Source organism: Plectropomus leopardus, chromosome 14 (assembly GCF_008729295.1).
Source record: "Plectropomus leopardus isolate mb chromosome 14, YSFRI_Pleo_2.0, whole genome shotgun sequence".
Lineage (NCBI taxonomy): Eukaryota > Metazoa > Chordata > Actinopteri > Perciformes > Serranidae > Plectropomus > Plectropomus leopardus.
In genome coordinates, this window is record NC_056476.1 from 20140754 (window position 1) to 20152534 (window position 11781).

General features: G+C 40.5%; 2 protein-coding genes across 2 annotated transcripts; both read left to right on the top strand.

Moving 5' to 3' along the window:
• The first annotated feature begins 2 nt into the window (after positions 1-2).
• Positions 3-5024, top strand: adss1 (adenylosuccinate synthase 1). The gene is made up of 13 exons (XM_042500683.1): positions 3-313; positions 1250-1352; positions 1443-1505; positions 1584-1634; positions 1724-1790; positions 1868-1975; positions 2051-2132; positions 2209-2335; positions 2433-2587; positions 3969-4093; positions 4258-4355; positions 4464-4613; positions 4858-5024. The coding sequence occupies exons 1-13, from the start codon at positions 125-127 to the stop codon at positions 4908-4910; spliced, it is 1371 nt and encodes a 456-aa protein (XP_042356617.1). The 5' UTR covers positions 3-124; the 3' UTR covers positions 4911-5024.
• A 1122-nt stretch (positions 5025-6146) lies between these two features.
• siva1 (SIVA1, apoptosis-inducing factor) lies at positions 6147-11781 on the top strand. The gene is made up of 4 exons (XM_042501476.1): positions 6147-6329; positions 6789-6977; positions 9094-9247; positions 11553-11781. Exons 1-4 carry the CDS (start codon positions 6209-6211, stop codon positions 11599-11601), a joined length of 513 nt encoding a protein of 170 aa, XP_042357410.1. The 5' UTR covers positions 6147-6208; the 3' UTR covers positions 11602-11781.

Consider the following 11781-nt stretch of genomic DNA (forward strand, 5'->3'; position numbering starts at 1 on the left):
CAAGTCACGCACTCCTGTGCGTCTGGCTCTGACATCATCGGCTATGGAGTTACAGATATGGCAATGCCACTCTTGGGAGACGGCTTAGTCTTCTTGAGACGGGCAGGCTAAAGCCAGCACCATCATGTCGCTCACCTGGACGGCAAAAGACCACAAAAACATGAATCAACCCGCCGCGGCTGGACAGAAGCGATCGCGCAACGACGCGGGGAACAAAGTGACGGTGGTGCTCGGCGCGCAGTGGGGAGACGAGGGCAAAGGGAAAGTCGTCGACTTGCTGGCGACTGACGCGGACATTGTGTGCAGATGTCAGGTAAATGCTTTGGAATCGTGATTTCAGATGAGCTGTCACAGGGGTGTGTCTATGTGTTGTTGCTGAATGCCATTTTTCTTCTGAATTCAAAATGGGATCTGTCAATAACTGGCAGCGTGTTAAAGCGCAACAGGTGCTCAGAGTGGAAACACTTAACCTCTTCGATACTTAACGGAATATTTATTAGCTGGGAAACCTTATTGGCTTTTACAATAAACCGCATTTGGCATGTGCTGTGGTTTCATCGGGGTGCAGTCAATGATTTAAATGCTGCATCGGGGGAATTGAGGCTATTAAACTCAAATTTCAAAACATTTTGCAGATGCCAAATGTCTATCATTCTAGCATGTGCATGTGCAATTTATAAGCATGATTTCTCTGTTAATTCTTGTAAAGTTATAGGGTGAGGTTGCTCTGACTCACTCATTCAAAGAGACTGAATTTAAAATGCATTAAAAATCCTAATAAAAACAAGTCCAGACAGGTCAGTGTCTGTCCACTCACACAGGACACACAACCAGAGGTCACACCAACACCGAGCACACACAGTGAAGCCTGCCAGCAGTTGCTGTGTTATACTTGTTGTCCTACTTGCTCCACTGACAGGACTAGCACCCTGTGTTCTGGAGGCTTGAGAGCCCCACCCACCGGCTAGAGAGAGGTCACATTCTCAGGGTGGCTTGATATGTGAGAAGGCCAGGATTTAACCAGCAGGGAATGGAGCGGAGGGTCCACCAGCACCAGCCAAGTCTGTTAAAATAGGTGCTGGAAATCGGGAAGAGGGTGGCTTATCGCTGTCTCACAAAAATCAGAGGAGACGTGTGCATGTGGCTGAGTCTTATGTGGTGGTCCTGGGTGTTCACGCCATACTGGATCTAACTGCATTGTCATTCAAACTTGACAGTATACATATATGTACCCTGCTTTGGTTTACAGGGGGGCAACAATGCAGGACACACGGTGGTTGTGGATGGCAAAGAGTACGACTTCCACCTTCTCCCCAGTGGAATCATCAACACCAAAAGCATATCGCTCATTGGTATTTGCTTCAATATTCAGCTCTATAGAGGCCACATGTTTAATAAGACTATAAGTGAGTCAACATATTGATCTTCCTCTGCTCTTGTAGGCAATGGAGTGGTTATACATCTACCCGGCTTGTTTGAAGAGGGCGATAAAAATGATAAAAAAGGTATTTTAAGAAAATCACACATCATGCGCTAGTGTACATTCATGTACATATACTCACATATTTGTATTTCCTGATCAGGTCTGAAAGGCTGGGAGAAGAGACTAATTGTCTCAGACAGAGCCCACCTTGGTATGTACAGTATATATTACTGATTATAGTCTGACCATTCAAATAAGCAAGAGATTGTGAAGGTTGAGTTGCTTTCTGTCTCTCTGCAGTGTTTGATTTCCACCAGGTTGTGGATGGCTTACAGGAAACTGAGAGACAAGCACAAGAGGGAAAAAAGTAAGGACATTTACTAAAAATCTACTTTAATCTTATACATTATGTTACATCTTTCTCTTTGTGTGCCAAAATATAAGCATTGGAACAACCAAGAAGGGGATTGGACCTGCGTACTCCAGCAAGGCATCTCGCACCGGCCTACGTGTATGTGACCTCCTGGGTGACTTTAAGGACTTTTCTTTGAAGTAAGGATTGTGGGAACATGCCAAACACAAATATCATTATGTGCAATTGTGGCATAATTCATTTTTTTCTTTCAGATTCAAGAACCTTGTCCACCAGTATCAGTCCATGTATCCATCCTTGACAGTTGACGTTGACGACCAACTGAGAAAACTCAAGGTGCACATTGATGAAATTACAGAAGTGATGCATTGTTACAACACAACTCATCTTTTGTGTTCCTTGTATCATGCAGGAATACGCTGAGAGATTGCGGCCGATGGTGAGAGACGGGGTCTATTACATGTATGAAGCTCTTCATGGATCTCCAAAGAAGATTTTGGTTGAAGGGGCCAATGCTGCTCTGCTCGACATTGACTTTGGTAAGGTTATTAGTGATAATATTTATTTTGTTCTGTGATTTTGGAGGATCTGGGATGGAGTCAATGCTATGGATACATATGAAAATCTTCTCTTTAGGCACATATCCTTTTGTGACATCATCAAACTGCACTGTGGGCGGGGCGTGCACTGGTCTCGGCATCCCTCCGCTGAATATTGGTGATGTTTTTGGTGTATCTAAGGCCTACACCACCAGAGTGGGAATCGGAGCCTTTCCTACAGAACAACTGAATGTAAGAGTTACTTTAAAAAATGAGTAAGATTACTGGGACATGTAGACTCTGTGATGTCACATGCTTTCTTAGCCTTCATATTGTATGAAGAGGAAACACATGACATGTTATGTAACTCGCTGATATTGAGCTTGACATGTACAGTTTGTTTGTGATCATGTGGCTGACACACAGGCGGCAGGGCAGGGGGGCGGGGGAGTAGTGGGTGTTCTCTGGCCGAGTGCAGCTGTCAAATTTTGTGAGAGACTGGCTCAAATACTCTTTACCTCTTATGCAGGTCACATGTTCACAGGGATAAATTTAGGGCCAGAGTCTGGGTTCGGGATATATTTACTGTGTTAGACGGGGTTATGTTACTTGTCACGGGAGCTGGGCATAGGGACATAGGTCAAGATGTTAAAACTTTACCCCCCTTCCCCCAGTCCATGTGATATTTTATTGTATTCAGCTGTGTTGTAAGTGTACTGATTTCAGTTTTTAGTTTCTTGGAGAATTATAAAATGCCTGATGTTATTTAAAATCAAAAAAGCAGATTTTTCTCTCAACCCATAATGCTATTTATCAGTTTAAATTGTTTTGGTCTGAGTACAAAGGGTTGGAGATATCAGCCACAAAGATGTCTGCCTTCTCTTGAATATAAAGGAACTTAATGGCACTCAGCTTGTGTTGCTCAAAGCACCAAAAAATGAGTAGCCACAACTGAAAAACTCAACAGCAGTGTCTCTTTCCAGAAATCCTGACCTGGTTACTTAAGATTATACACAGACCTTGGAAGTGTGTCACAAGCCTCTTGTTCCTGAGTAGATGCATGGTTCCTTCTGCACCTGTGATACAACTGATGCGTGTAGTTCGATATAAAAAAAGGAAGAGTGCATCTTCTTATGGACAAGAGGCTTGTGCTCGTGACAGCTTGAGATGTAAACTTAGGCTAAATGCCATGCTCCTCAGCTGAATTGTAATTTTATCTAATTCAATGGAGCTAAGTGAACTAGCAGTAGATGTACACTTCCTTCTGCACGGTGATTCAGTTGGCGGTTGTAGTTCCATTGAAAGAACCTGCACATAACTGCTCACAACCAGGTCTGCAGATCACCTTGAGTAGCCGGGTTGCTATTCTTGGAAGGAGCCATTGCTGTTGAGATTTCTTAATGCATGTTTGGGGCTTTGAGCCGAGTGCCATCTAGTTAAATTGATCAGAGAGAAGGCAGGCAACTTAAAGCCAATATCTCATCAACAACTCACACCAAAACAATATTAATATTAAATAGCACTACAGGGAAGAGGTAAAATATAACTTGTGATTTTAGGGTGATTGTCCCTTTAAAGTCAGGCGTCTAATAATCTAAAATAATAAAGTAACTTTTTTTCCTGTTGACTATAGCCAGTAGGAGAGCTGCTGCAGACAAGGGGTCATGAAGTCGGTGTAACCACAGGAAGGAAGCGACGTTGCGGCTGGTTGGATCTTGTCATCGTCAGATACGCTCATATGATTAATGGTTTCACCGCGTGAGTGATTACAACATTTTAAACAAATCATCAGCTCTTTTGTGGTTATGTTTGACTATTGACACACATTTACCCTACAAACGTACTCTTCACCCCTCCACCATCATAAATCATGCTCTAAACAGCACATGTTAAAAAGTTCTCCGATGTTACCTTCCCTACAGCATTGCTTTGACAAAACTCGACATTCTGGATGTGCTGGATGAAATTAAAGTGGGAGTCGCATACAAACTCAACGGAAAGAGAATTCCCCATTTCCCAGGTGATTTAGCAGAAGAAACGCTATGTAGAAGAAGACTTTGTAAAGTTGTCTGCTTTGTTAGATGATGGATAACATTGATAAGTAATAATTGATTTATTTCATTAACAGCTAACATGGACGTTTTACACAAAGTGGAGGTTGAGTATGAGACCTTCCCTGGTTGGAAGACGGACACATCTGCAGCCAGGAAGTGGAACGACCTCCCAGCCAAGGCACAAAACTACATCCGCTTCATTGAGAACCACATTGGAGTTCCCAGTATGTCTGACACAAACGAAACTTACATATCTTTACTTTGCAGAGTACACAGTCGACATGTTTCCTGAAGGCCTCCAAATCAAAATAAATAGTAATGCACAAACTTCATGATATCCATTAGGTGGCACTATTAATTCAAAAAACAAAAAAAAAAACAAAACAATCCTTCCTAGGCTGGATAGTTGTGACTGCTGCAGTTTTGTACACTTTTCTTATCTTTCTATTTGTGTTTGTCTCTTTTTAGTCAAGTGGGTTGGTGTTGGAAAGTCCAGAGAGTGCATGATCCAGATGTTCTAGACGGACACCTTTATCTCCTCTTGATGGAATCACAGACGACGTGGCATCTTTTCATCATCTAAACATATTTTCTCCCCATTACTTAATAAATAAAACATGTATGTCACCTTTGAACAGTGATGGGTATGTTTTGGGGTTTTTTGCAGTTAAATATTCTTGTCATTTTTATAGGCTATTAGATTTAATTATAAGGTATATGTGTCATTATACCAGCACAAATGTTTTCAAATAAAAGTTAACAGATTAATGAAAATATAAATGACTGATGCAATTGTCCATAAACTGTTTAGAGTTGTGTGTATTTGGATTAATGATAACTTTAAGTCAATGAATCAAGAGAAAAAAAAACTTAATCTGCTTGCTTAAGTCATCATCAATATGATGGAAAGAGAGGCGAGCATTTGGAATTTCACACATCTGGAGAAGTTCTTCATCCTGTCATTGGTTGCAGTAGTGCAGTGTAACTATGTACATTTACTTAAGTACTGTACATGAGTATGAATTTCAGTTACTTGTAATTTACTTGAGTCTGTTCTTTTCATGCCACATTATACTTCTATTCCACTACATTCCAGAGGAAAATACTTTTTACTTTACTATATTTATCTGAAAGATTTAGTTACTAGTGCCTTTACAAATTAAGATTTTTCAATAAGAAATGCATGAGGCTTTGTTGAAATTTAAACTGCGCACAAGTACAAGTACACCTGAAACTAGTGATTTTTTATTAATCAATTTGCTGTTTTTAACAAAAAAATAATTGGTAAGTATATTTGATAAACATTTAATTTATATTGAATAATATGTTTTTTGGGGGTGTTTTTTCTGGATTTGGTACTTTTGGTACTTTGATACTTTAAGTACACGTTCCTGATTATACTTAGTTTTACTTAAGTATAATTTTCAATGCATGTTTTTTGTAACAGAGTATTTTTTACAGTGTGATAATAGTAGCTACTTTTACTTAAGTAAAGTTTCTGAATACTCCCTCCACGGATTTGTTGTTGTGATGTTAATGTGTGTACTTTTACTCAAGTGTTTCACGTTCTCACAGGTTGAAATGTAAACACAAAATGAAAAAAATCGTGCAGCCCTTGAAGGCAGCACGGTGAGGACGAGGTAAATGTGGAAACAAAAATCACGTGACAGCAGCGCCGCTGTGGGATTGGCTCTGAGCTCTCACGTGGCAATAAAGGATGAATGTGATTGGCTCATTGCTGTCTCGCTACAATTTTCCCGCAACAAGCAAGAAGTGTGGAGGTCCGTAATAACACGGCGGGACTTTTTTCGTTGAGAAAATGCCGAAACGAGCTTGTCCTTTCCCGGAAACCTTCTCCTCTCAGTACAAAATACACGTCGGACAACGGGAACTGAACAATTACGGCGTGTTTGGGAACAAATACAGGCAAGAAATCTACGGTAAGGACCCGTTATATCATTGCGTTACGGTGTTAGCTAATGCTAGCTTCGTCGATGCGCCCATTTGCTGGTTGTTTTGTCTGCGTAGCGGTCGGTTAAGACTCACGTATACAACCTAAAAACAGTCGCATTGGTCACTTTTGGTGCCTTTGTCGATGTTCTTTTAATAATTAGTCGTGTACAGCTAATGTGAGCTCTTTAGTGGATCCTGCTTACGTCAAAACTTAAAGGGTTTATTGTTGTCACGTGCAAAACAAGAGTTTAGCGATTGTTAAATGAGATATGTATTCATGGTCTATTTGCCAGTAGTGACAGTTGTCCTCTGAGCTACAATGATGTTGATAAAATGCTGTCTGATTGGTTTCGATGTCTCGTAAACACTAGTTTCTCGGGCGCCCCGGGGCGGTCAGCTGACTTAGTCACATGTGATTTCACTTTTGGCTCTATTTTACCTCATAGAAAAGACAAAGAACTTGCTCTTCAACGGTGCGAAAGCTGTGATGGGCAAAATATGGACTGGAGAGGAGAGATGCACCGACCCGCAGCAAACTGGACAACCTGATACACCTGTAAGCAACCAGACACTGCTGAGAGGACAGACACTGATTGGACATGATGGGAGACTGACAAGAGCTAATCCTGCACCAGGTGAGTCTGAACTACTGAAAGGATGACTACAGTTTAGGTAGATTTTGAGCGCACAGAAATGGCGACACCGAAAGGCTCAGCATGAAAAATATATTCTAATATGTAATACAGCATCTTAATTGTGGGGATAAATCACAAGTTTCAATATGACACTATATTATATTGATATCTCTGACAATATATTTGCAAATATCACAAAGCCACAATATAATTAGTTATACTTTGTATTTTTTTATGCTTCTCATTATGTGCCTGCTGCTAGACAGCTGTTAAATGTTTAGGAAGGAGGTGCACTTGGACGCAAATCGATGTATCCTTACATCCCCGATCTCTACTATGTTTCCTAAGCACCAGTTGCCATGCATGCACCTTCTTCAACAATTGACTGAAGACAGTAGCCAGTCTTTTCACCCATTTATTTCTTATTATTGTCCTCTGTAAGGTATCACAGTACATTAGCTTATCCTAACCCCCAGACTAGATTTGGGCAACTCCTACAGTCTGTGACAGGCTAAATGGTAGTCACTGAAACAGAAAGCCCCAGTAGGGTTGACACTAAAATAGTAAACAAAGTCCAAACATGTGAGAACAGTGACATCTGCTGATGTAAGAGCAATAGCTTAGTCCTCTAAAGTACTCTGACACAACCTGTGGAAGTAGATTTTTTGGAGTACTTGTTTACTCACTTGTTTAACCTGCTTATTTTCAATCAAGACCTTACAAAGTTCAAACCTGAGGGTGCATTCAGAGGTCCACATGAATATTCACATTAAAATAGTCAACCGTGTAGAGTAAAGATTGTATTTACTGTCTAACAGCTGACAGAGTGGAAATCCTGTAGCTCAACAAGGACAGATATTGTTAAACCCCAGTTTAGAGTACAAGTTCGACCAAGATCATCACAAATATACTTAGCATATTAATTCATTATTTTTGTGTCGCAACAAATCATTTAGCCCGTCCCACATTGGATTACAAGGAACCATTATTGAATGAACATCTAAAGCTTTTGCATATGAAATGAACTGCTCAAATGAGAAACAAACATCTATGAATGACCTTGATAAAGTGGGTTTTTTTAATCTTCTCCTAGATAACTGGCAAATGGTTTCATATGTCTCCGCCAAACCTTCAATTTGTTATTTTGCTGTGATTCTTTGATTTGATTCATGTGGCAGATTTAACATAATATACAGGTTCACATTTTCAAATATATTTTAGTACAATACTCACATACCCAGGGTAGAGATACAGTTGGTCTGCGGGGAGCCGGTCAAGTAAATAGGTGAACACCAGACAAAAATCTCCATATCGCAGCTGTAGTTTGTGGGCAGATGTTGCAATACATGTCAAGGTTTCAGCATCCAAAAAGAGGTTTACAACACGAATCTAGTGAAAATAGCTTAATCGGGGCGCCCAGTATCTGGCCTGGTAGAGCAGGTGCCCCATGTATAAAGGCTATGTCTTTGCCGCAGCAGCAACGGGTTCGATTTCGTCCTCGGCCCTTTGCTGCAGGTCATTCGCTCTCTCTTGCTCCCTCTCCGCTATAGCTGTCATGGCTATAAAGACCATAAAAGCTAATAAAAATAATCTATTAAAAAAGAAAAAAGAAAGAAAATGGCTCAATTGTTTCCCTTTAGCCAAAGTAAAGGTCACTCCCAAAAGCGGGAGTGTGATGTCACCATGTTGACACTCAAGTGGCATTCATTACACCTAACGTACATTGGAAGAGTTAAACATCACCGTAATCATTCCTCCTGTCTGTACTGGTCCCGGGGCGATCCCTTCCTAAAGCAGTTCATTTTAAGTGAAGGTGTACAAAACACAGATCCACAGATCTTTTACCCTGTTAAAAAAAATCAACTTAAGCTGTAACAAGGCTTTGCCAGGCTGAGTTAGAAAAATCCAAGTGGGTACCTTATAGTATTTTTAGTATAAAATTCCACAAGGAAACACTTAAAAAATGGGCCAGAGTACAAGGAGCCACTTCGGATTCCAAAATCTACTGTGTAGTTCATTTCATGCTTTTCACCAGCAGATGTCAGAGTTGTAACAGATTTGGATGCTCCGTTTGGTCACTTTTCTTTTTCGGGATGTATGTGTGCTTTATGTGTAGGTGCACCAGCAGCTCCTGCAGGCTGCTGTGTGTGTCAGAAGAGCCAGGGGTCCAGAACACCATGCTCTCAATGTGACCGTCTCGCCTGTTCCTCCTGTACCCGACAGTGCTCCAGCTGCTCCAGCCTCTGCTGCTCTGTCTGCACCATCATAGAGTAAGTCCACGTTTAAAGAGAACCAGCAGGATCTACTTTGTTATAATTGGTTCTCCTCATAAACGGCTAATTGTGACAGTGGCATTTTTTTTTGTCACTTAAAATAGATACAACTTAAAATTTCTATAGTTTAAATTTGAATAATTAGGCGTGTCTGCAAAGCCATGCCTCTTCCACACATGCATTAATGTTGTGACTCATTAAAATGCAATACCTGTATTCAGCAAGTGTGGGCAGGAAAATAGGGCTGTAAAGACAGTTCATTGCATCCCTTGCTGCGATCCAGCTGCAGTGTTTTTTCTTCTTCTTCTTTTTTTTTTCTAGTCGTGCCAGCTTCAAAGTATCATTAGACCCCTTTAAACTGAGAGACTGTGCACGTTGAGGTTAATTAGGTGTCACTTGGAAAATCACTAGCTTCAGGATTAAAGACATGTTTATACAAGGTGTGGGGTGCAAGCTGTTTCTCATCTGTTCTGTTAAAGGCATTCTTCCTGTGCTCGTACTGTGGGTGCAGACTGAGTACAGACTGCAGTACTGTAGGGTTGTGTGCATCAATGCCACTGGCCCAAAAAACTCCTGTAGATTTATTGCATTTGACAAAAAGAAAATCGGCTTCGGTGCGTGAATAAACCCGTAGACAAGCCAAAACCATGACCCGGCTCAACCCTAAACTTTGTGTGGTTTTTAATCAGTTTTGGCTGGAATGCCACTAAGTTGCAAACAGAGCTCTAAAAGTGAATTTGCTGGATGTTAGTACACCAGAAAGCAATGGAAAAAAGGAAGGAAAGCTGCTTATTCATCTTTCGAGTATGAAGAAGCAACTACGCACTTTTGCAGCCACCTTTCAAGTCAACAGGGGGTGAGTATTTGATGCTTTAAAGAACTCAAACTTCTTGGAGCAGGCTTTGGTACAAGATTTATTTTTATCCGACAGGCAATCTGTTAGAGAATAGTTTCTCTTAAGTTATTCATGTGAAAATGTGCAGGATAGCTTTCCATCATCATTGCTTGAAATATAAGCCTCGTTCACTAAAGGTTCACCATTCCATTAAACGCAAGCTTTGCAGTGGTCAAGTCAACTTTATTTATATAGCACATTTCATACAATGTAACCTCAATGTGCTTTACACACAAAATGACATAAAGTAGGGCGCCCTCACCAGATTTACTAGTTATTATGGGCACAGTTAGGAGACCAGTGTCTGATCTGAGAGTTCTGGAGTGCAACATGTTTGTGTTTATAGACCTTGTTGGCTTTGCGCATCATGTTTTGTGGCGGTTGCTAAGGTGTTAGAAGAGGTCAGCCATTATGCTGCGTTCACATGCAATCACACAGCCGATAGATGGCACATGGACAACACATTAAACAAACAAAGTCAGACAGTGTGGCAGGAGGGTAAAACGCAGCATGCATCACGATATGTTGCAATGGTGATGACATGTTGTTTACAAAGAATGGGATCAAATAGACTGGATTAGTTTGTCTTTATTATATTAAGTATTTTTTCTAGTAATGACTAGTAATTGCCCAGTTTTCCCCTTGTGCACAAGAGTTATGCGACACCCGGTTATAAATTTGATTGCAGAGAATGTCAAAGTTCATTTTCATCATTTCATTTTTTTTTTCCATTTTTCTCAAACAGCCCGCAACATAGTACAAAACAAGCTTTCATGCAGTAGTCTGCAGGCAACAAAATCCACAAAACAAACAGAAACAAAAAAACAACAGCACAGCATGACAATTAAAAGACCCCACCTCCACTCCCAACAGCACACAACACTCCACCTGACATACTTCTGTGGCTTTCTATCAATAAATCTTCTGAAACAACCAAACATTTCAATGAATCTTGACTCTCAATCCTCCTTTGGCAAGCAGTAACTCATATGAGTCTTCAGCATTCAGGAGATCAATCCAGTCCTTAAAACATGGTGTGCTTGTATTTTTTTTCCTGTTTCTTGAGCTTTGTATAATCTTTGCTGCATCAAGGAAATCTGCAGCCAACCCAAACTGTGCCTGGGATGGAAAAAAGTTAAAATTCTTTGACTTTGAATGGCAATGCCGTCTTTTGTTGTACTGCCAGTTTTCTGTGCGGGCCTTGATGATGTTTGGTTTGCCATCTACCATCTCCCTGATTTCATGTGAATGCAGCATTATTCAGAGTTGGTGATTCAATAACCAGGTCACGCCTCAGATAAGACTCTGAAACACAAACTGCTCACAATATGCGTCAAATCAATAAAAGATGTGTTTTTAACTGTTTGCTAAATAATTGTAATGTGATATTTTCTCTTTGTTCCACAGCTACAGTGGGCAATATGACGAAGTACTGTGCTGCAGCTGCTCAACGTGAAGGAACTCTTGGAGGAATCAGAAGTTTATGCTTGAATATATGTAGTTGCCTTACATGATATTACTAAGACTGCATTTTATACCTGTGATTTTTTTTTTTTTTTATGTGATCCAAATGTTTTCATGTATATATGTATTGCATCCCAAAAGTAACTGAAATAAACTTGAACTCTTTTGTAAA

Bases quoted from the DNA above. Each gene is read 5' to 3' on its own strand.
- adss1 (XM_042500683.1), top strand. From the start codon at position 125: ATGTCGCTCACCTGGACGGCAAAAGACCACAAAAACATGAATCAACCC. The intron at 1,791-1,867 runs GTAAGGACATTT...CCAAAATATAAG, and splicing joins CAAGCACAAGAGGGAAAAAA to CATTGGAACAACCAAGAAGG. The intron at 4,094-4,257 runs GTGAGTGATTAC...CCTTCCCTACAG, and splicing joins ATGATTAATGGTTTCACCGC to CATTGCTTTGACAAAACTCG.
- siva1 (XM_042501476.1), top strand. From the start codon at position 6,209: ATGCCGAAACGAGCTTGTCCTTTCCCGGAAACCTTCTCCTCTCAGTAC. The intron at 6,978-9,093 runs GTGAGTCTGAAC...CTTTATGTGTAG, and splicing joins AAGAGCTAATCCTGCACCAG to GTGCACCAGCAGCTCCTGCA. The intron at 9,248-11,552 runs GTAAGTCCACGT...TTTGTTCCACAG, and splicing joins TCTGTCTGCACCATCATAGA to CTACAGTGGGCAATATGACG.